Source organism: Perca fluviatilis, chromosome 15 (assembly GCF_010015445.1).
Source record: "Perca fluviatilis chromosome 15, GENO_Pfluv_1.0, whole genome shotgun sequence".
Lineage (NCBI taxonomy): Eukaryota > Metazoa > Chordata > Actinopteri > Perciformes > Percidae > Perca > Perca fluviatilis.
In genome coordinates this window covers 19371548-19397030 of record NC_053126.1, presented here as the reverse complement: position 1 = coordinate 19397030, position 25483 = coordinate 19371548, and the positions used below count along the sequence as shown (strand labels likewise).

Here is a 25483-nt window from a genome sequence, read left to right as displayed (position 1 = left end):
AGACTAAAGCTCTGAGCATATGCTCCTCAGTGTTGGGATCAGGCCTGCCTTTGCCATGTGTGGCTCTCCTCTGCTGTCTGTCTGACACCCAGAGAGATGCAGTAGAAGTATGGCTGTAGCCTACAGACACGTGGGCAGCAGCCAGCGGGGGATCGCTCACACACTCAAAACACATACACATTCACACAGAAAACGAGGAGAAGCTGAGACTTCTCTTGGCAGGGCTATCAGAGGAAAAAAACGAGGCTTGCAGGGAGGACAGTTATCTGCTGATAGTGCTTCCCCACCTCTCTCTGTGACTCTCTAGGCAGCTTATTAAATCAGAGGCTGGCTGTTTGCCTATTTGGATGATAACACTGCCATTGAGGCACAACCCAAATCCAAGTACGACAGCGATCGAAGGAATGTGCGTGCTTGGCTTACATGTACTAGACCAGTATCACATGCACGCACACAAACATATACAAACAGAACTGCCTACGCACCTCTGAAAACAAATAGCGCCCAGGGTAAGGGGGATGTCAATAAACACAGTCACATAACACAAACGCGCACACGTACACAAAAAGGTGTAATTTTGTACTTGGTACATATTGTGTGGGATATGGAGGAAATATTTATATTTAAGTATTTTTAAGTCCAAAGAGAAATTGAAAGTCAATTTGAATTATGAATAAATATTTCCTCCATAGTGGGATTCCAGTAGGAGTACACTTTAAAGTAAAGCAACATACATTTTTCAAGCACATTTCTTGTGTTTTTGTATGTTGGTATGTGTGTGCAACTGAGGAAGGATGGCTTATTTCAGCCTGCAGCGCCTTATAACCTCCTTCTATCACACTGCATCCTTTTCCACTCATTTAATGTTGTGTGTGTGTGTGTGTGTGTGTGTGTGTGTGTGTCTGCACATATGTATGTGTTTGCATGCATATGTGGTTATGTGCACATACAGAATGTTCTTTCTTTCCAGAGTCATCTGTGTCAAGGCTCAGGTTTTTTTACGCCTCACTTGTGGTCCGGGGTCCAGACAACCACTGGCAGTTGAGGCAAGGCCTGAAACAAAATGTCCAGCCTCTTTTAACCCTAACCCTTTTTTTTTTTTTTTTTTTTTTTTTTTTTTTTTTTTTTTTTTTTTTTTTTTTTTTTTTTTTTTTTTTTTTTTTTCTCTCTCTCTCTCTCTCTCTCTCTCTCTCTCTCTCTCTCTCTCTCTCTCTCTCCCAGATGACTTTGCTAACTGATCTGACTGTCTCTGCCAGTCTTTCCCCAGGCAGGCCTCCTCCTCCTCCAACCATCACAACAACGCATTCCTCCCTCTCATGACTCACTGGGCTTGGTTACACAACAGCCGCCGTCACATCACATCTACTCGGATGCGTGTATGTTTGTGTGGTGCATCTGAGCCTTAGAATTCAAACATTGATTTTATTATTTTCTTCTTGCTCATCTGAGAAAATAATGGATTCCAACGTACACAAGCAAACACACTGAGCCTTTCCTCCTCATTCCACTTCCGCTCTCGCAAAATTAGCCGTTCAACCTTTTAGTCCTTTAAAAGTAATTCTCCTGTCATCACTTCAGTGCTCCCGTTTCTGACAAATTGCCTTTTCTCACATCTAAATACCCCCACCCCACCCTTGTGCTCTGAGAATCCCTGCAAAGTGCTGCTGAGCGGCACAGGAAGGAAAAAAGGAGAGGGTCGGGAAGGAAAGAAAACTGCCTTTCTATTTGTGGCCCAGTGTAATTATGTGGGATAGATGCTGGAGTTGGGTGAGTGGATTTTCACCATCCATTTCCTTCTGCCTGTTTTTGTCTCTCAAAAAGACGCCCCACAATTTTGCTTCATACGAACTTGCTTAACACAGGTGCCATTTTGAGACTGTCCTCCCAAAAAGAACAACAGCATCAGTCGTTTGAGCCAGTGCCCCAATACAACATATATTTACGTTCAAGTGACAAAGCCCTCTAGCGGCCATAGTCACTATGACGAAAGGAAAGGAGGAAGTAAGGAGCCTCATTGTAGAGCAACAAAGTCCTCATGGAGGGGAGGTCAGGGTTGGGGATGGATGGGTCAACAAAACTTCAGACTAACACGGGAGACGGCTGTTCAATTCCCATTCTTTGAGCTCTGGTCTTCGCTTCAAGCTATATATTTTCAAATCTTTCACCTAAAAATGCTTCATTTTAGTTTGTATTTCTCAACAGTTGTTGGTCTAGCCCACAGAGACATAAAACCAGACACTGTACTGCTGCAAGCGATACACCCTTGCAGACCCCCGAGGACACATGACTTTGGCTATACTGTTTGTATAAACAAAATACTGCTTGTTGAGGTAAAATAACGTACCGGACTACGATGACTTTGATTTCACAGTTTCCAATAGAGCCTAGCAAAAAAGGAAAGCATGATGAAATCCTTTGAGTAATAACATTTTAAAAGAATACACCAGAGAAGAGTTGGCTTTGTCTCTTTCTGTTTTTTTTCTTAGTGATTGTGGGATCACTGGGGTAAGATCAATTGTCTTTTTTCTTCAGTATATAGGGCATTATGCACCACATATTTACTGCTCAGCTGTGACTACCTGCTGAGTAACAGTTGGACTGTCAGTTAGACTTCCGCCATCAGGCCTCTGATCTATTGTCCAGCTGTGATAATGAATATCTGCACATCTAAACATGAATGTGTTTAGCAGGGAAATTGCTGACCGGTCAAATGATAAGCCGAAGTGCAGGCACAATAGGAGCATAATAACTCTGCACCATGTGGATGATTCTTTTGTCAGTTGCCAAGTACACAAAATAACCTTTCTTTTTGATGATGTTTAGCGCAGTCCTCATATGCCAGTATCAAATGTGCATACACTCGAGTCCTGACACGCACACTCAGAGTCATAACACTACGATGCTCATTGTGCATCTGCCACACTGTTGCCACAGTGTTTCACCATCCCCCAGCTACCCCACAAACTTCCTAGCAGCGGCTGCCCTGCCTCTGATGGGACTGGATCTGACAGGGCAGAAGAGCTGACAACTACAACTCTCCGCAAAAATATAGAACTGGAGCCTTTTAGTTACAATAACCCAACAAACACGGGCTTTTCTTTGACCGAGGTATGAAATAACCCAAGACATGCTATGCAAATGTCTCACACGCGCTGCGCCTGGAAATTGGCCTCATGGTGTGTTAGAGTCTCACGGCCATAAGAGGGCATGAAATGACATTGCACTGCGTCTGGATGTCCAAATGTACTCCACTGAGAGGGAGAGACAAAGAGGGAGGGAGAGAAAAAAATGACTCTTAAAAGCCAATTAGCTTCCGCTTGATCAGGAGGTGGTGTGAGGGCCAATGTGGGAACTATTATAGCATGGACGGAGAACATTAACCACAATCATTTTTAATTAAAGACTGGCGCCCTTTATTCCTCTCCATCCCCAGCCATTTCTCACTCACTTCTATTCTCCACTCCTCCTTAAAATATGATGATAATCTGCAAACCTGAGTTTAAGATAGGATGCTACTGGACTGATGAGATGAAACAGTACAGAGATGATGAAAGAACTTCAATTAGCCCCCCAATTAAGCCAATTTGAGTGGCACAGTTGCATCAAACAGGCAAGAAATGTATGCTTTTCTACAGCTGCAGATAGGATCTCATCATGACGCATACAGCGTTATTCTAAATATGAGACGCAAACCTGGAATGAGGCCAAATAAATGCATGGTTCCAGCTGATTTTGCATTCAAATTGACATTTTTTGGAGGCTTTTAAGTCTGCAAGCCACTTTCCTGTTTGAGAAGAGAAATATAAACTATCCACAAAAGCATGCAATTTAAAAGTTCCACAAAGAGCCCTTTCATTTTATCCTCCGTCCTCTACCTCTCTCATTTCCTCACCTTACTTTACAGCTTTTAACGATGTTTTTAAAAAATCATATTTTCATTCTTTTTTCTGGGTCACTCAACATGCTGTGCTGGCAGCACTGTGACTGTATATTGTGTACTGGGGTGTGTAAGTTGATGACTGTGTGTGCTGCTCATGACAGTTTGTATTCCGATGTGTGCACAGCAGGCAGATACAGTTTATTCGGTAAATATGTGCAAGGAATATTTGAGCAGAACAGAGCTCCAACTTTACCCCGTTTGATGTCTGAACAATCAAGTGTCGGCTTGTCCATGTGAGGGGAGAAGAGCAAGCAGGGATGCGAAAAGCTACATGATAAAAGTGTTGGCTGCGTATTTCCAGCAGAGATAGCGGAGTCAAACTCTAATATGGTTGTGAAGATTTTTGTTACGGAGGATTATATTTAATCTCAGGACTGTTACTTCCTTTCTGCGAATCTATTCTGCTCTTTAAAAAAAATCCCTCATATGTAGTTCTGCCCTTCTTTCTCTTGCTTTTCCCTGGATTGCAGGAGGTGGCAGATTGCTCCATGTGGCCTGATTATATGCAAGGCTAAGCACGGTTTGCCCCCTGACTGAAAATAGAGCACGCTCAGGAAGGAAGATGACTTCATATCTTTACTTTCACATGCAGTTTTAGAGGAATTATACAAAGTCACACACTGAATCTGTTCTGTTGATCTCTCGGTCAACCCAAAAACCCTCACCTGTACTAAGTCAGGCTTCTGCTCTCCTGCTTGCTCAGGTAAATTGACATCATCATTTTAGTGCTTCATTAATCACAGAACACAAAATAAGAAGTATGAAGTGAGATGAGTGTGCAGTAGATTTTTAAGCAATATTTAGCCACCATGTAGCTCTGTTACAGTGTGGATATAGAAGGTATATAGAGGCTAATTTACAGCCAATAAATATGACCGGAGATTGAAGTTTAAATATACAGTTATCAATATACAGCCTCTGGCTTCAGCTGTGACGCTTCGTCAGCAGAGAAAGATATCAACCTTTGCCTGTGTTACTTGCATTGACAAACAAGGTTAAAATTCAATTATAAGAAGTGCCGAACAATGACAGAGGTGAGGTCAACATGACCCTGAAATTACTGTAATTTGTCTTTTTATCATAATGTTACTTAATAATGTTGCTTTTTTGAAAAGATAAAGAAATAATTCCTTAAATTAAACAGTTTAACCTCAAACTACTGAAAAGATTTCAGCAGTATGTTTGGGTCTATGTTGTTCGGCTCAGCAGTCCGGCGGTGGTAACAGGACCGTGTGGAGATGCTTCTTCTCCCAGGGAGCGTCTTTAATGAGTTCTGTCAGGCAAGCAGCGAACAGCGCATCGCTACCGAACCCAACCTGAGCAGAGGCAAGGCCCATCTGTCAAGCTGAGATGATAAGCCTAAAGCCATCCAGAAACAAATTGCTCAGCTTCCCCACTGTGAAGCCCTACGAGGCAGACAACTACGGGCGGCCAACAGAGATGCTACTGAATCCTGATGCTACACAGGAAAAAGGAGGAGGAGAAGGAAAATATCAAACACATTAATCTATGCAGATGGTGCCGATGGCCAGCCATTGCTCTGCAGAAGCAGCAGCTGTACACAGAACTTCAATGTGACGATAAACAGCAAAAAAGAAAAAAATCATCTCTATTTGCTTTCAAGCCTTAGGGTGAGCAGCTTTAATAAGTCACCCACACTTTTCTTAATCTCCTCCCTTTGCTTTACAAAGATAATGACAGCTGTCGGACTTTTCCCTCTAGGTAAAAACAAACTTTTATAACACACTGTTAAAAAGGTGGGAGATGATCAAAGGTAAACTATGACAGTTTAAACATCTGTCTGAGAGAGTCATTGGCATCATCTCTATTTCATGATCATATCTAGCGTCATACCATCTTGCAGTGACATGTGAAAAAACAAACTAATTCAAAGCTGCGCCATGCCCACACATATGCAAAAACCCAGGGCTTGGAATTTTGCAGGATTGACAGGAACTCAGATGAGGTTCATTTCCTTAGCAAATTGAGTCATTTGTGGAAGTGACATTAAGTGCGACATAGTTTTTTACATGAATAAATATCGGGCTGGTCAACCAAGCATCACACAGCCGTCATGCCAACTGTGACAAGTCATTATAAATTGATTAGATATGGTGGGTGAGCCGGGCTGGTTGTATCTTTTAAAGGGAGGGATGTGGTGTACGGGAGAAAATAAGCACAAGACAGAGGTTGCTTTCTAATTTTAACTCCTCCGCTGATAAGTTGAGAGGAGCAGGAGATGAAAACCCTCACTCAGACACCGAGAGGCAGACATAAAGGTGGTTACGAGGCTGTGACGAATGCAAAATGAAAATGAAAGTTGTAGCTGTGCTGAACACAGTTGAACTATCCTCTCCAGAAATTCAGATGAATAGTGTAACACACACTCTCTCTCTCTCACACACACACACACACACACACACACACACACACACACACACACACACACACACACACACGCACACACACACACATACACACACGCACACACACACACATAACACACACACACACACACACACACACACACAGGGGAGAAGCTCTTTACAATTAATTATTCATTTACACAGCTGCAAGTATTCTGAGATTTTTAGTTATCACAGGCGAGAACATTCCCTTTATTTATATAAATGACACTAGCAAACTGCTGGCAGAGAGCATTGTACTGAACATTACTTGTGTATTATTACATTCATTGGTATGCAAAGGAGATCCTGCTAAGCAAGTTGTATTCGCAGCGAGCCAGTAAATTGCCTTCTAGTGCAGATTTTTTTTTTTGCCATCAAATAGCATGCTGATCATCGACTCCAATTCCACCTGAATTTGTTTTTCACAAAATGTTGCTTTCCTCACTCATTCCCTACTTCCAGGTTCTTTGTTTTAGACTTTTCTTATAACACAGCTATTTCAAGTTCCGCTTTCAGGCATAACTCTACGGCCAATTAAAACTCTTAATGGAAATGTGTACTGGCTATTAAAAAAGGTAAAGCTTTCCTGTTCTTTTTGGGTCCTAGCTGTAGGGCCAAGAATAATTTTTTTCTACCTTTTAACACAAAGCAGAGAAGTGGGAGACAGCTCTTATATTATTTGAGGAACAGAATTACAGAATTATGGCACAGGAATGTGTCTGGTAATAAAAGTCCTCCAGCTGTGAAGGTTGGCACGGTGGTAATGCATACATTACCTCCCATTCTCTAGATAACACCTCAAGAAAAGAAAACAGTAGCAATTCAAAGATAATTCAATTCAAAGATAATTTTAACTAGCCACATATGCTTACAAAATATAATTTATAGATAATCTGTGTTGACTGAAAGCAAACCTGAGAGACAATTTACTGAAATAATTTAACACTCAAGTGCCCGTGCTCAGGTTAAAAGGTTGGCTGAAGGACATTGCCGATGTTAAAAACCAATTACCCCTAGGTTGCTTTTAAAAATGCCCTCACACTCAAACAGCAGCAGCCTTGTGAAATAAACGAGCTAATTTTGCCCAACCTGGGCTGTAATTGTTTCAAATCAGCCTCATGCCTCAGCGTCACTGCCAGAATAATTGCTCATGAGTGTGAAGATTAATCTACAGAAGCACATCTGTGGGACTTAATTTACAGGTCGCAGTGCCATGCCTTGTGGATTCATTAGGCTCATTTGGTTTTCAATCCTGTACAGCATATGCGGCTAAACAAAGGTGACACAATGGTGGGGAAATGTCAGGAAACAAGCAAACACAATGCACCTGCTCAATATTTGTACACAGTCACGTGCTCACAGTTTCCAACATTTGTGTCAATAAATGCATATAGTGTGCATTGACGACAGATGCAGAAAGACCTATGTTCAATAACAGAAGGTGATGTGTGCATGAGTACAGCTGTGAAAAACTGTGGTCCCCAAATAATTGGTTTCTTATCACGTCCACTTCTAAACACCTGTTAATGGAGGAGAAGAGTCAGGCAACAGTCAACACATTTCGTACAAAGGAGAAAAAGTGTCATCGTTTGCCAAACTTTGGCCTCCAATCAGTGGCAGCAAAGAAATCAGCGTTTGGATTGTGAGCCACTTGAAGGCTGAGAGAGGACGAGCTGTTCGACAAGCTCTCTGGAGAGAAACAGCTGCAAGCTGCAAATTGGAAAGCCTTTGTGAGAAGCTGCTCTGCCCTTTGTTGTCTTCTTCCTCCTCTACTCCTCAAAGTGCTGGCATGCAGATGTCTCCTCTCATTCCTTATGTGTAATTAAAAAGATGGGACAACGGCATAAAGGTATGATTCTATGCACGAGGCATTGTACTGCAGGCGGTACACATGAGCCAGGCAGCCTGCGTGCCTTTAAATAGGAAAACTTCACTACAGCAAAGGATTACACGCATCGCTCCGCAGCTGCCTATTTCCTCGTGCTTCCAAAGCCTTTCCATCATGAAGCACCAGACACAATAACATAGTTAAAAAAGAAACAATGTGACCACCCATGGTGGTGCTATATACCCTCCAATCCAGCTGTAGGGCCCTCCTGCTCTGCCTGGGTACAGAAAAAAAAGACATGGGGCTGAGCAGATAAGGGTTCTTATCAGAGCCTGTGCAGGTGTTTGGAGAAGCAAGGCCATAACATAAAGTTACTATTGGCTAGCAGGACTTCACTCAATGTGAAGAGAGTAAGAAAAGAAGTGCACAGGGATGGATGGGTGGCGGTGGGAGTTGTGTGTGGGGTGTGACGGTTGAGCTGGTGGCCAGGATATTATAATTGTGAATCCCCCCAGAGTGCGCAGTATAGCGCGTCTTAGACACCTGCTGGTGTGGCGATAAGGAGTAAAAAGCAATCACTCTAGCTACCCTGCAGCCCCAACTGGCATCTTGCTGCCTCTCAACCTGCTACTTGGGTATTTCTCTCAAATATAACTGGCTTTCCGTTATAGGTCAGCTCCCTCTGCGGACTGTTACCTTAGAGGGGATGGGAAACAAGAGAAGAGAGGAGAGAAGAGGAAATTCCAAAGGCCACGAGAGATGCTCTTTCATTAACAGTTAGTCCAGTTTAGAGTGCATGTGGTCCTACTGTATCAGCCTGATACTACTAAAAATGCAAAGCAGTGTGTGTCGCAGAAGTTCCTCGTGCCACTACAGACTGCCATTTCAAACTTACTTTATCACCCACAGAGGTCAAGGACATGCGGTCTGGCGCCGAGTGGGTCCTAACACTCTCTACAGAGCATTTCTCATTAGTGTGATTCCAGCTGAGGATTATAATGCAAATCCTTGGGATAAATCTTCACTCGTCACAGAGAGACCATCAGCTGTAGCACTCAACCAGCGCTGACTCTTGAATTATTCATTTCCTGTTTACAGCAGGCGACAGGTGCATGACCTCTATGATGAGTGCCCAGGGTGCCTGGGAGAAGTGGTGACAAGGGAACTGGAGGACGGGGGAGGAAGCCTCAGAGGGACAGCGGAGACATGAAGGAGTATGGGGGAGGATTCAGAGGAAACTGCCAATTTGTCAAACTCAGGTGCTCTGTAAGGTTTGGGGCTGCTTTTGCTTTTCATGCTTTTAATTGTAATTCTGTGGCAGCTAATACAGCTTTAGCAGACTTTTAGATATGACTGCATGGAAGGTTTTTTGAAGGGAGAGTAGAGATGCAGTTGCCAATTTTAAGGGGTGTAGCATGGGGGAGAAGTAAGGTGAAATTACTTTTCCCCAAAATGTTAGAGTAAAACCCAGGGTGGTGGTGGTGGGAGGGGGGGGTTGGTGAGGTCTGGCAAGCTTGAGCTGCACATCAGCTGAGTGGCATTTACTGTAACCTTTCCCCTGGCTTTTAATAACTGCAGCAGAAACAGCAGAAACACGGATCACTGCGATTCAATGGGGAGCACTGGGAATTGCAAACAGATCTCCCACCGCTCGTGGCCACACAGAGCAAATAAACAGCCAGAAAGGACCAGGAAGTCGAACATTAACTTGGTTTCACCTCTATATCAAAACTTTAATATCGGTATGAGAGCACAAATGAGATGCAATAGCAGAGAGCTATGGCAGATAAGAAAATAAGAGGAGCCCCGCCAAAAGGAACAGGGAGAAATAGATAAATAAAGAGGGTAGAAGCTGGAAATAAGCAGATGTTGTCAAAAAATACAGGCAAACCGTCTGGTTTGTTTAGTTTAACACCAAAGAAATACAAAACTGAATCAGAGGAATTCAATCTGGTTCACTCAGCCCGAACAATAGTCTCTGACACCTGATAGCTTAGGAATAAGCCTTCCTTTTATTCACACATATGGATGTGGAGATCTGCATGAACACACACACACACACACACACACACACACACATGAATGCACGCAAAAGCAAACGGGCACAAATGCTCTCTGCAGAATGATGCATGGGTTTCACCTTCAGGCAACTGGGGAAAGAGACAGACATTTCTCCCCTTTGGCAAACTCCTGCTTCAGACAAAATAACAAATGGCTGAATGATATAGTGAGCTGTCCCCTCTGGTTGCAAAGTGGGAATGGAACCACATCTCCGAGACAGTAGCAACAAATGGCCCATCTCTGTAACTTCTCTTTCTCTCTCCTCTCAGCTGTGCATCCACAGAGACCTTGACAGATCTCAAAGACAGATTAATCTCGATTGAAAGTTGCTGAAGTGTCCTCAAGCATTAAAGCATTGCTACTTATTGTGGGAGAGCACAGTGGAGACGATCTAACGAAAAGACTGAAAATAAGCTCGGAGGTCATTTGGGATGGACGAACACCCACAAAGCGGGCAGTACTGTAGAGTGCACACAGACTAGATTAAGCCCTCATCATGTGAGATCTTGATTTAACAGACTGTTTCCCAGTCTGCCTGTGGTAAGTCTTAGACTGTTCCTGTTGGAACTGCATGAATCTCAGGGTTCCACCACTCCTACCAGCATGGGCATCACAGTTTTGGCTGCTGAAAGAAAAACTTCCTCTCACATGGACTTCAATTGTCTGGAAAATAATTGTAATGTGGCACTGTAACATTCCTGTTTTACTGAGCAACACTACCTAAACTCTCCATTTGTCAGGGGTCACTAGAAGATAAGTGATGTAAATGATAAGTAGATGTTTATTTTTGAAACACTGCACTTTTAAACACCATACAGGAATTTAGTTGAATAAACTAATCTGTTCTCATTATGTTAATGTGAATATCTGTTTTAATCATTCAAGTTAATTCAACTTAAACTTTCCAGTTTTTATTTTAAGATGATTTCAGAACAGCAGGGAAACTTGTGTTTTGAAGTTGAACCAGCTTAAAAGGTTAGTGCTCCACGGTTATGTTTGTTTTATCATCTTTCTTTGTTTATTTATATCACAAAAAATGTTTTTAGTAAAATCACTGCTGCCAATTTAGATGTTACGTACATTTGATTAAGCCTGTCAATTTGGCTATATTTGTTTAATTTTGACAGATTTGTATTTATAAACAGAAATGAACAGTTCAACAGAAATGAATGTATCATAAAGTTGTTGTTGAGTTACAGAAATAACATTCAGCTGGGGATGGTACACAGTGGGCTAGGACAAGCTCTTACCAAAGGGTTACATCATTCCTAACATCACTGGGATCAATCCCATATTTATTAGGCAGCATCCAAGGGAGTCCTCTCTATAAAGTTGATGACATAACTCTGGTGTAACTAGAGCTTTGTTGACCTTTGGCTAACATGCTGTAACCCCGTCTGACTGCGCTGGCCTCAGCTAACCCACTCCAGTCTGTCTGCGTCTGTCTGCTGACACAAAGTGGATTTATCATTAATCTGGCCAGCAGGAGAGCATGCTCTCCACAACAACACTCCAGAGAATAGGACTAATCAAGACATCATGAACATCAAACAGGGAACAATTACCTAAGTTTTGTTGATTGACTGAGAGAAAAGAGCCGACAACAGCTGACATTGTTATTTGATTGGATTTGATTACACTTGAGTGTTTTGTATAGAATTAGGCAAAAGAAAAAAGAAAAACAGCTCAACAAATGAGTTCAAATATGAAAATATGACCATGCCATGAGCTAATTCTTTGCAAATGCACTTACATTTTCTGTGGAACAACGTGCCACGGCTTAGTAGTGTGGTTTTTAAAAATTCTGCCTTGTTTCAAGGTAACTGGATTTGTTTCTAAGAGGTACTCAAACAACATAAATCAATGAAATTGTTCATCCAAAAACAAGGTGATACAGATACATTTGCACAAGACACATACTACGCTGAATTTGCACCAGTTGGTAGCTCCCACCTTCAATGACAAAAGCCAACAAAAACCAGCACATATGAAATGAGTTTGAGTACCAAAAAGGCACAACGGCGGCTGAAGAGCTGACAAAAAGGTTTGATTGTAATACAGAACAAACGAATTTTAATGCAGTAATGAGCAAATGGTTTTAACAGGTGGAAGTGTAGCTGGGGAAGTGTACAATTTGCAATCCCTTCCTCATTAGTAAGCAAATGAATTCAATCACCTCTCTTTGTTAAGCGGCTTGATAAATCCCTTCAAAGTGGCATGTGGCTTCGACAACAGCAAGCAGCTTTAATAGATGCAGAGCTGCTAATGCATCATTGTCATTTACTCTGTGCTTGCTATTCCGCTAACATCAGCCTAAACACAATCGTTGGCCTCAAGCAAACAGACCCAAGTCAATGAAGTTGGGGCTCTGTAGGAAGCAGTGAGGAGTATTGTTTTTTTTTGAGCTGGCTCCAATAGCTTTACAAATTTTATTCAAATGTCCTTCGATAGAACTGACTCGAGGAACCTCAAGTTTATGCTTGAGGGTAGGGCAGGAGCTCCAAACGGGCAGGGCGATGTTAGAAAATGCAGATATGAGAAGACAAGCTGTGTCTTCCACTGAGGCTAAAAAAAGAGCAGGGGCAGCTCCTTTGGTCCGAAACTACTACAGGAAGAGAGATTTTCACCCATATCTTAGAAAAGAAGTGTAACACCATTACCACCATCTGCTAAACCACTCTGTGCTCCCATAACACAATGTCCAAGACACAGCAGGATGTGTCCACTGGGACTGTAATCAGAGACACACAGACGCACAAAGACAGTTGGTCAAAGAGACAGGGTATGGGTATTAGAAGAAAAATTGAGATGGTGGAGAGCAGACCTCTGCCTGGAGTTTCATTCTGAACGTCTTCAATGACGCTGTTATATTTGCGTCATCAATGGCCAATCAATATATTTGTGGTGTAAGACAGAAGCTGCATTTGGCAACAGCTTACAAACACAGACAAAACGTATCTCTCCATGCCTGGCAACAAATCCATTCTGCAGCCTCAATCAATTCGTTAGACAGCCTCTTCTTGAACACATACATGCATGTACACGCACGTGAGTGAGGCACTGCGATGATTAGCTCGTCCCACTTAATCACTTCCTATTAGAGACACCTGCAAGGTTGCAGCAGTCGTGTGTGATTATGTGTAATCATAGAAATGTCACATTTGAATGATAAGCAGCAGGAGATAGCTTGAAGCACACCATAGAATCATCAGCTATTCTCATGCATGAAAAAGTCTCACAAATATATAAAAAATATTCACACTAGACTTACAAATACATTTCCTCACACATCAGTTTGCATATGCTATGCAGGCATTCAAATACACACAAGCAACCACACTGGGCAGGGGGAGGGGGGTGTGGGGGGGCTATCTGCTGTGGATAAAAGACATCCCTTATCAGCTTCTTCATAGAGGAGCTTGGAATGAAGGCATTTACTCATATGAAAGAGGCAGCTTTTGGAGATAAGCCGAGAGAGACGGCGCTCAACTAAGCTTTCAGATTGGACTGGGCCTAGAGAAGGAACAGAGGAGGATGGGGAAAAAAACACAGAGGATGGGTGGATGGATGGATGAATGGATGGATGGATGGGTGGATGGATGGATGGGTGGATGATGGATGGGTAGATTGTTGATGAAGTGATGGGAATATGGTGCAGGCTCTTATTGGGTGCTGTGTTGTGCTTTGAGGCAGATGTGTGCCTACAGAGGAGAAGTGCTTGGCTTTTGTCTGAAATGGAAGTGCTTACATAAAGCGTATTTTCAGAGGATGTGGGTGTGAAAGCTATTGTGTTGACCCCGGTATTCTGTCTGTGCTGGCGTGCACATGAGCGTCTATACCTTCTGTCTATCCCTGTGCTTGTAGCTGGCCCTGTCTGCACAGCGAGCTGGCACATCTTCTACGCTGCGCTGGGCTGTGAGCCGCGCTAGAATAACCCACTTCAAAGAGACCCATTGTCACACACTAATGTGGCAAACAGCAGCTAGCGCCACAAAAATCAGCACACACTGAGACTGGATATTCCCTCTGAGATGGAGCAGGAAGGGTGGCGTGGGAGGGGATGAAGAGCAGGGAGAGAGAGAGAGAGGTTTGTTCACAAACACACTGCTGTGCCAACATTAATCATGCAGACTCTCATAAAATCATTAGAGCTGATCATTCCCAGTCAGGCTCTCTCCACAACGGCTCAGTACTGACGAAAAGTAGCGAGAATGCCAATTTCTTTAGGAGATGTAAGCCAACACACAATCACACTCAGACACCTTTAGAGTGCAAAACATCAATGTGAACAAGTGAGACAGCTGAACTTAACAGCAGGTGACTTGAGATGCATTTATGTACAAAGCTTGTACAAAGTCGATGCGTTTCATATATAATTATGTTTGTGCGCCCAAAAACACCCACTGTATATTAATGTACTAAAAACTGCATTTTATCAACTCATTTATGCATATTCATATTCTGTTTGTGTGTACTCACTGCAGTGTCATTACACAACTATTTTATACCACTGATTGCATTTAAATGTGTGTCTGTGTGAACAAAAATGCCTGCTATTTGTGTCTGTGAGTTTTCATTTAGTTTTCTGTATCATAAGTGTGTTCTTCTGTGCACGAGCTCTGCCAATTTGTACGTCTCCCTGTGTGTGTGTGTGTGTTTTTGTACAGAAAATATTTACTATTTAAATTGGAGATTGCGTTTTATGTATGTGTGTGTGTGTGTGTGTGTTGTGTGTACACAGGAAATGCAAACCATACGTTGTGGTGACTGCATTTCATCAATTGATTTATGTATATTCATTTGTTGTTCAGGCAGAGCAATTCAGAGCTGAGATCTACTTTTTGTGTATGTTTGTTAACAAAGAAATTGTAATTTATGTATTGCAATTTCATAAAACCCATACAATTTTGACCACATAAATGAGAGGTCTATTCACATATATTATTTAAGAGCAAGGAGAATTTCTCAGCTGACTTTTTTTTTACTGCTGTTTACAACTAATGTAAACAAACATTTTACAGAAAACATAAATAACTTGTTTAGTGTTATTCTGTTTTGTTTTTTTAAATAGCTGTTAATCAATTTAAGAGATATGAGAAATAAGAACTTTTAATTTTGCTGTTTTCTGGTGGTATACGGCAGCTCTTTACGTTTAGATTACAGCTTTTTCGTGGATCGGACATTCATTTCCAGCAACTGTAATTAATCCGGTGAGCGGGTGGCTGTTAAATGCTCCTGAGATGGCAGGTGGAGGTCAGCATCCCGACAGTTAACAAAGAGCTGCAGCAAAGACAGCCATTAGAGCTGGATCACCGAGTCTTATGTTTACACTTACCACCATTTACACACTAGCTGCACTCTTATTATGCGCATTGGACCCTGGAGTATTGCAGGTTGGTGGTCAGGCCACCAGGTTCTGATGGCTGGAGTTGACTGTAAAATCAATGGCCTTTGTTACTCTCTCAGCTGCTGATCCTCCTCCTGTTTGGAGAGCTGGGGTGGTTATATAGAGAGTCTGGTCTAATGACTTACAAATACACTTGAGACAGAGCGAGAACTGAGAACCACAGGAGAGAATAAGAGGGAGATATCCTTTAAGTTATATTGCCTTTATGTTTCAATACTCTATTTCTGTCTCAGTTCAAAGCTCTCTCTCTTTGTCTGCTCTCTTTTTTCTTTATGCACTCCTTTCTCATGCTTCAGTCTGTCACACTTAACGGCCTTTAACTCTTCTCTCGCTCATTTAAATCAAGGTTGGAGAATGGAGTGGAGGAGAAGTTGCCCACTTGACTTGAGATCTGACTTACCTGCTAAAGACCGATAAATACACAAACACATACACACATATACAGCCCCGGGCGATGATGATGGGCTGCTGCTTCCCTTCAAGGTCTCCATCTTTGTAAGGCTGGGGGTAAACGATTATTTATTAAACGATTAATCGGGCGATTATTTTATCGATTAGTCAACTAATCTAACAACTAATTGGACAATTAATCTAACGATTATTTTTCTGTTGCTCGATTAATAAAAACCATAATGTATCTCAAATAAATATCAAACAAATCTTAATAATATACTTTATTAAACAGTTTTGCACAGAAAAAAATCTTCTGCTTTACACAAAATTAAATAAATACAATTATTTTACTGTTATACAAAATGAAAGGCCAGCCTGTTTACTCTTTTACAGTACAAACATAACTCAAAAAAAATGTCCCACGTACCGTCCCGGTCGGGACCGGACTAGTGGGAGGCGGAGTGCACCGTGTGCAAAGCTGGCACATATGTTTTAGTGTCTTTATTATTTATGTTATGGATTTAAGAGAATCATATTTAGAACATTATTTCATATTATTTATTTATTTTAAAAGAGAGATATTATTTTGTTACAGGTTGTTACAGATTTTATTTTATTACAGAAGTTATTTTTGCACCATCGAGGCATAATAAAGCATGTTCATTAACCATTAATTAAGCCTGTCTGAATTTTTGTCTCGAGGCCGGGCCAAGTGTCCTCTTTTTTGGAAATCAAAATATGGTCACCCTACATTAGCTAACGTTAGCTACTATAGATAGTTGTGTTCTGCAGCCGTAAGCTAGCTACCATTCAAGCCAACATTAGATGACAACGTTAGCTAAACACAGCTGTCTAGGCGCCAGTAGCTAGCTAACGTTAGCTACTAACCTAGCACGAACAAACTGCACGGAGAGCTAAGATAGTTAGCTAGCACCACCGAAGTGCGCAGAGCTCAAGCTACACAACACACTACGCTAGGGTGACCATATTTTGATTTCCAAAAAAGAGGACACTTGGCCCGGCCTCGAGACAAAAATTCAGACAGGCTTAATTAATGGTTAATGAACATGCTTTATTATGCCTCGATGGTGCCAAAAATAACTTCTGTAATAAAATAAAAATCTGTAAAATAACCAGTAACACAAAAATATCTCTCTTTAAAATAAATAAATAATATGAAATAATGTTCTAAATATGACCTCTTCTGTGTTAGAAAATCCAGCTACAACAAAATATGTCTTAATACCTTTCAATGTAATAAGATAAATAATAAAGACACTAAAACATATGTGCCAGCTTTGCACACGGTGCACTCGCCCCCCACTAGTCCGGTCCCGACCGGGACGGTACGTGGGACATTTTTTTTGCAGTTCAACTGTAAAGCTGCACTAAGTCTTGTTTTATGGTTGTACGCAGGCTCCACGCAGAGCTTTCGCCGTAGCCTGATGTTAATACTTGTGCGCTGGTGTGTGTGTCGAGCCGGCATGTCTGTGTGTGTGGGGAGTGGGTGATAGAGCGAGGAAGAATTAAGGGAGAGTGACGGCGAGCGAGTACGACTCTAGAGTCATAGCGAGAGAAACAAAGTGTCTCCCCTGTGTTTTCTGACCACGGTGGGAAAACTTCAGCAGGAAACGCTGCAGCATTTTGTGTACAATGCTGCTCCGCTGTCTGCTCTAGTCCCTGTATGTGCGCGTCGCAGAGCCGCCCACAAAGCAGCCGCTCTGGAATTACGTCAAACAACAAAGTACCGTAGTACACTGTGCAAAGCGCCACTCAATTTAAGTACACGCGTAATAGACCCATGAAAAACAGTGAAAACCGGACATTTTCATGAATTTATAAAACCCGCCCGGACCCCCCGGACAGTACGTAAAAAGTGGACATGTCCGGGCAAAAGAGGACGTTTGGTCACCCTACACTACGCAAACATGAAATTAATTTAGCCAACGTTAGTACTACTTGTCTCCAGTCTCCTTCACGAGTGACAATGGGATGCCTCCGTTTCAGATGCTCCCACATGCTGTTGTGCTTGTGTGGTATTCCAACTCCATTAAGAGCGCAAATAATGACACCTTTTACGTTTGGGACTAAATTTGAAGTATTCCCATAACTTCGATGATTTAGGGCGAGCTGTCTTTTAGGACTTTTTCTTTTATTGGGGCTTTTTTGCAGGGCTTTGTTGGGAATTATGTGAGGAGGTTGCCGTTTCGTTCTCCATTATGCAATGTTTTGGTCTCCCACGTGTGTGTGGCGAGCTGTTACGAAGCGTCGACGCAAAAAATTTGACATCGACGCATCGCAAACAATGATCGCTACAGGCCTACATCTTTGGCCCAGGGACATCCATGAATGAGAGGCTAAGTGATAAGGCTTTGATGCCGAGTGCAGCGCGGGACCATTTCTCATGTTGTCAGAGCTCCCGCTGGGCCTCACATATGCCTGCAGCTCTCAGCATCCAGAAGCCATCACTTCACCAGGCGGCCCAATCAAACCCACGCTGTCATTTCAGTGAAATGACTTGAACTGTCACTCACACACGGGCATTTTCCCCACAGGGGGGCCCAGAGGCTGGAAAAGGGTCACATACGAACTGTGCATATAAACGCTGTATGTGCAAAAGCAGACACATGTCCTTTCTGTCACAATACAAATCACACACTTACATATTAATAGCCTCAACTACAGAGGGCATACAAGGGTGTGTATGAAAACAAAGAAAAGGATCTGATGAATATCTATGGGGGGTCAGGGAAAACTGGTACGGAAAAAGGTAATGTTTCAGTGGCTTCATTAACTTGTGACCTCTGCTCTTTGCTGAACTCTGACCTTTCTGAAAGGCGCCTGCAGGTCATGTAGACAGGTCTAATTATTGTCACTGCAGTAGTCCACCCACTTACCCTGCTCTCCAAGCCCTTCTGAATACAATTCACGCACAAAAGTCCACCCTAAAACACTCAAAACACATTTACACACAAAATGTGTAAATGCACAAATGTGTGTGCAAATGAGTTTATCAAAGAGCATGAAAGAGACACAAAAGCAGGCAAAAGTAAAATGTCTGTTGATGTAAATTCCTGTTTTGGAATCACATCAAGGTCTCCGTTCCATATTCAAAAGAGAACTCCACCGACTTAGCATTGCACTTTTGTAACATTATGGACAAAATTGATGCAGCAGAATCAGATATATAGTCTCTTTTATTCCATGCTTGTCAAAATTATAAATGACTTGGATGCAGGCACATCTGGCTGTAGATATTTTGAATGTAGAATTATGTTTTTTTAATATATATATTATACATCTTTCTTATATTCTTTGTGTATATTTTGTTTTATGTCTGAAACCGTGGTATTTGTGCTGCTGCCTGTCTTGGCCAGGCCACTCGATCACTAGATCGATAGATAGACTAGATAGATTTTTACCCTCTTTACCCCTGGTTTAATAAAGGTTGAATGAAAACCTGGCGTGAGGAGCGGACTACAGAGGTCTGGAAAGCTAACTTTTTTCTAACTCCACTCCCCCAGATGTTTTTTCCTTTTTAAACTTGCACGAAATGCATCCGATTCTTTTGTGCAGCTCCCTCTGGAGCCACAAAAGGCTTTATACAGCTTTTTTTCTCATGTGCAGGTGTGTAAAAATGATGGAGTTCCCCTTTAACAAAATGCAAACATACAGAAAGAAATCTGTCAGAGAAGAGTCAGACATTGTTATTTTCCCACAAAAGCCTAAAAAAACGTATGTGCTGCCATAAGACAGGTTGCATTATGAGTAGAAGGTGTGACTCATGCTCAAGTACCAGCACTTCATTACAAAACGACTCCTGGAAAGCACTGAAGATCAGAGGTTGATGATGATATACAACATTGTGAGCTTCCATAAATGGAATCCTCCTTTAAACTCTCTTCCCTTCATGGACTGATCTCTACAGGAAAAGATAAAACAAGCTCAAGAATAGTGACAAAAGCAATACTAAAAAAATGGAGTTTTGGAGTGATAATACGCCCCAATGTTCCTGTTTGCTGGAAGCAATGGCTGACTGGCACAATGAAATGAAAAAGAGCCACAGAAATACATTGACTACTGCATAAAAGTGGTATGGAACTTCACACCAGTGGGACAACATAAAAAATGCAGTAAGATGAGAAACAATAAATACGAAATAATATATTATACAGTTAGTGGTAGTATGAGACATTCCTCTCATTCTCACAGGAGTTTCTACTGAGATGATGCAGAGTAATAGGACCTGAGGTAATGAAAAATAAAAAAGTCAGTTTGACTATATATTTGTCATTCAAGTTGAGGTGTTAGTTGAGCTAATAGAGCACTAGGTTATTTGTCTCTGCTGTGTGTGTGTGTGTGTGTGTGTGTGTGTGTGTGTGTGTGTGTGTGTGTGTGTGTGTGTGTGTGTGTGTGTGTGTGTGTGTGTGTGTGTGTGTGAGAATGGGTTGAGCAGGAGCTGTAGAGCTGCCACCTTCATCCCATTGGCCCACGAGGGATGAACAAAGAGACAGCAGGCTCAGGAGATCCATCCATCATAATGTCTCATTCCCTCTCACACTTTGCTTTTGCATGCATGTGTACGTACACACACACACACACACACACACACACACACACAACACACACACACACACACAGTGTCAGTCCAGACAGAAGCCCACAGCTACGTTAACCAAAAAGACCAAAGCAAATCACACACTCGAGGAAGAGCTTGTTCATCTGAGAGGCTGATGGTGCAGATGTGGAGTTGGTGGGAAGTGGACCAAAACCCTCTGTCCAACAGTGCTGCCTTTAAATTAACCCCCTCCTTTACACCCCCTCCACCTGCACAACCACTTCAAATCAGCCGGCTTGGGAACCCTTCCAGCCTCTACACATTAAAGCTGGAACCAAGGTCAAGTGGACACCGACATCTCAAGGTCCATGACTGCCTGTTGGGCTATATATAATACTGTACATACTGTACTGTACATATGCTATCATTATGCCTGTCTACTACCAAGAAACAACACTGCTATTTAATGGGATTCTACTTATTTTCATTAATCTCTCACAGAGCTGCTTTCAGGGAGTGGCCAGCCCCCACTCAATGGTCTCGGACTGTAACCCTAACCCCATGTAATTAGCCCTGTTCAAGCTTGGGACCCTGTTTAGCGCAGATTACCCCTGCTTCCCATGCATTCCCACCCCCCACCTCAGATCCTGCAGATAAAAAAGGAGTGGAAGAGGAAGAATGGCACCCACTCCCAGAGGGACAGGCCTGTAATCAGCCCTCCCACAGCCCCACAACCTGTCTCCTGCCTGCATGGGGGGACGGCAGGGGGTCATGGATGGGTGGATGAAGTGAGACAAGGTTGAGCCCACACCACCAGCTCTTTTTCCTCCTCACCTGCAATAGTGAATAGGAACAGAGCCCTGCCTCTCAGAAGGCAGCAACACGGTGAATAATCATGGCGGTCGTCAAGTAACGGCTGTTATCTGGTACTCAGAAGAAACCGATGCAGCCACAGAGCTCCCCTGTGACCCGCCAAGTGGCTTTTAAGATGACATAATGGCAGAGCTGAAATCAGCACAAGACAAAGACCAGAGTAGTTAGGGCTTCACTTGACAGTAGAGCTGCACTTTCACCAGCTGACTGAAAGGGCGAGAGGGACAGATCACTGACACGAGAGGAACAAAGACAACATTTCAGTCAAACACCTCAATGCTGAAGGCTTTGGTGCACCATGTGCATCCATCGTCACTGGCGGAGGGAATAGGAGGTGGCATTTGGGAGAAGTAAATATCTGGAGAAATGCTAATGTGGCATCCATTTGCATGAGTCATTGGCCCATGCGCCGAAGCCATTTTAAGAGCACCGAGATCTCAAAGCACCCCACAACCTCCCTTAGGAAGATCCATCACATCCTCAGGCTTGGTGTACCTTTATGCGTTTTGAGTATATAACCTTTAAACATCCAAGTCAGTAAACAAGACTATCAGCATATTCCCTTTAGATCTTTGTTATAATCTCATCCTTTTTACTTTTACCTTTTCCTCCGTCTTCTATTTCTTCGTCTCTGAAATGCAAGGAAGGACTCAAAGCTCAGTTCACCCAGAAAAAAAAGATACGTAAGTATAGTTGAATTTTGGCAGGAGAAAAGAGAAGATTGAGCCATGGCTATAAATCAGTGTTTCAGGTTAAGCACAGCGGTGCAGGTCCATCCCTCAGCTCAGCCCACACAAAAGAAATGTACACCTTTATTCTCAGATATAATCAGAGATGATATGAAGTTCATTATCCAAATGAAGTAAAGAAGTTCTCTATTCTTGATTTAGTGGATCTCCTTTCTCTCAAAAGTATCAAATATAATCAAGATTATTTTTTCCATCCTTAAAAAACCTCTTACTTTAATAAGGCAAGGCATGGTAACCGATTGTATTAATAAAAACGAATGAACTAATTGTCTGAAGCCTCTCAAATTTGAAATGTTTATTGATTATTTTAGAAGCATGTCTGACTATATTATCAAGAAAAGATGCAAACAATATTCCAAATTTTTAAAAAAATCATTTAGAGAGCGCGCTATTCAGTGATCCATGCGCAAAACCTCCCATAACCCTGTTTCACACAGTCAAATTAATTCTGCTTTACAAATAGCCAATAATTCCAGCACAATCAAATTTTAGAAAAAATGTTTTTGCTGATTATTTGCTGATCGAGGTAACCGTTCATTTCCATTTAGATACCCGGTGACGGTGACATGCAGGTCAGATTTCTGTAGACTTTTATTTTTTTTAAACACTCGGGGATGCTTTCGGACTTTTCAGAAGAGACATATTTCACATTATCAATATTATTTTACCAAAGCAATAAGCTTTATTTTTCCAATATAATAATAAACTTCCAGCTACTGAGGAATGAGGAGGAATAAGGAGGCTGAGGTGTCCGTAACTCCGCACCAGTCAGGACGCACATATTTGGATTTCAGTATCTTATTTGAGCTACATATAACTTGATCGATACAGTTCAAATTCTGCAGTGACCATGTGGACAACTACATGACCAAGGCTATTGATAAATTCCACACGATATGCAATCATAAAACTCTCTTTGAACGCGTGCGCGCCAGAATTTATACTTCATCAATATTTTTAATTGGCTATTCCTGCAACGACTTTCAGTCCGCCTGTTCCTCTCAATACTGTTTGAATGTCAGATACTTTGTGTTTTGGATGACAGAATGAGATAGTTATCTAAGACTATTTATTTCTAATAGTACCGCTGCAACATTTCTATAACATCCATGGACCTAAGCCGTGGTTTTTCTGATATGCTTCATAAATGCATCATACGGATTACTAAAGTTAGCACAGCCACATAACCGCCGGTAAATAGTGGAGTATTAAAGGTGTTTAACACTTACCGATCAGCATCGTGCGTCCAGGACCGTATCCGCGTCTCTCCAGCTCGGCGTGTCACCGTGCGTAAAAACCGATACAATTTTACGCACTTTTAGCCCCAGAGAGAGAGGACAAGCACGACGCACAGGTGCGAACGGGAGGCGTCCTGTAGTTGTAAAGAGCCTCAGAATCTATCGGTTCCGACAGACTTGTTCCCCTCTCTTGTCACTGTAACATCTATTTCTTTGCGATACTGTATCCTATTTCCTCCTCTTTTGGTGACCAATCCCCGAGAAATCTCAGATCCTATCGATGCGCGTTATCCTCAGTTAAATCCTATTGCTCGTGCTGCTTTGCGCTTGGCCTGAAGGAGGCGAGGAATGGGGCTGTTGGAGAGGGCTGACTGTAATTGCCTGTTCCTTCCCTCTCTCTCTCTCTCTCTCTCTCTCTCTCTCTCTTCTCTCTCTCTCTCTCTCTCTCTCGGAGTCCTCTTTCCTTGTCATCTCTTCCACTGTGTAGTCCTACCTCTTCTCTCTCCTCCTTTCAGTGAGCACGTTTTTTTTTTTTTTTTTAAACTTGACATGAATGCACAGAAGGGGAAATTAGCTGCTATTTTTTTCACAGTCTTCATACCTGTACAACTTGGCACCGCATTAGCCCTCTTGTCAAACTTATCATCTTACAGGTCAGCACCGTAACTGATGGTTGAGTCATATGTATGGCCTGCCATGCAGCCAAAAAAGATAGCGGGAAAAGAAAAACACCAGGTGCAGCGGGAAGCTGTGAAAGGCTTCAGGTAGCAGAAGCATGATAGGAGCACTGTAAACATGAAATGAAAGAAAGGAATATTTTCTGAAACAGGTTTCCATTCATGCTCTCATAAGGATGATTTGTGTGCACTTGTCAAGGCAGCTACCTTGTGTGCACAGCAGTGTGAGTATGAGCGACAGGAGAGTGGCTGCGAGTGATGGTTTCTCCCAGGCATCTCTCTTGCCAGTCTGCTCCTCATTTGTGTCTCTTCTTGTCGATGCATAATTTGGTGAAGCTGACACATATTCGGGGATTTGGATATGGCTCGAGAGCACAGAGAGCCTGCTCGAATTAAATATCTGTTTGTCGAATGGTGTGCGTGTGTGTGTGTGTGTGTGTAAGCATAGATAGTGGGCTGAAGAGCCTTGGTGCAATGCTAAGCTGTCCTGGAGCTACGCCAAAGCACATCTCCCAGGGTGCTATCAGGAACTTAATTACAGCATTAAATTGCTCCCTCTCTGCCTCTCTCGTTCACTTCCCCTTTTCTCCCCCTTACTCTTCCTCTCCCTCCCCTTCTTTTCCCTTTTCTCCCCCTTACTCCTCTCTTTCCTTTCTTCAAACTGTATTCATCTAATCTTACACTGTCTTTCTCTGCCTTTATCTCTTGTTGCTCTTTTCCCCCTCTCTTGCACTTGCTGGTTTGGCAGAAATGCCTGCTGGTGCTCCTGTGTTCATGTCATCATTGTGGGAAAAGGTCTTTATTGTCCTAACCACTGTGCAACCAGTCATAATAAAGGTTCATCTGCTGTTGCTATTGTGCTATTAAATTGTCTAATTTTATACTTGCATATCAATAACCTACTCATGATGCTGTTTATCAGTTTGTTGTGGTGTAGTTAGAGTGCTTTTCCACAGGGTTACACTGCAAGTGAAAAAGTGGAGCGTGGAGCAGTGAGGGCTGGTAGAGATCAGATTGCTGATGGAGAGTTCCCCTTAAACATGAAATATTGCCTCTGACAGAGTGTTATGTGGGGTGTGAGCTACCTTTCCCCTCCTAATTCAGGTTTCTGTTTATCGCCTTTCACAGAGGCAGCAGTGGACCCAGAAACTCTCCCCTGGGGCAGAGTGGAGGACACGGGGGCAGCTGGGCTGTCCTGCTGCCTCATGCCAACCATCAGCCTGCTGGCTGGCACGCCAAGGCCAAGGCTAATTAGAAACACAGGAATGGTTCCAAGCTTTACATCAGTCAGCCTCCTTGTTCTAACCCATTTGTTCTATATGTTAAAAGACAGCCACTTCACTAGAGTACG

The 25483-nt window shown here is 42.5% G+C and overlaps 1 protein-coding gene across 5 annotated transcripts in view; it reads right to left on the bottom strand.

Moving 5' to 3' along the window:
• Positions 1 to 25483, bottom strand: part of znf385c (zinc finger protein 385C) — a 137862-nt gene that overhangs the window by 31502 nt on the left and 80877 nt on the right. The window contains exon 1 of one of the 5 annotated variants that reach the window (XM_039825110.1): positions 23447 to 23877. The exons of the other annotated variants lie outside the window; for them this stretch is intronic. Coding sequence (XP_039681044.1) covers positions 23447 to 23456 — 10 coding nt within the window. The 5' untranslated portion in view covers positions 23457 to 23877. Of the gene's footprint in view, positions 1 to 23446; positions 23878 to 25483 lie in introns of those variants that run through there. 5 annotated transcript variants of the gene reach the window in all.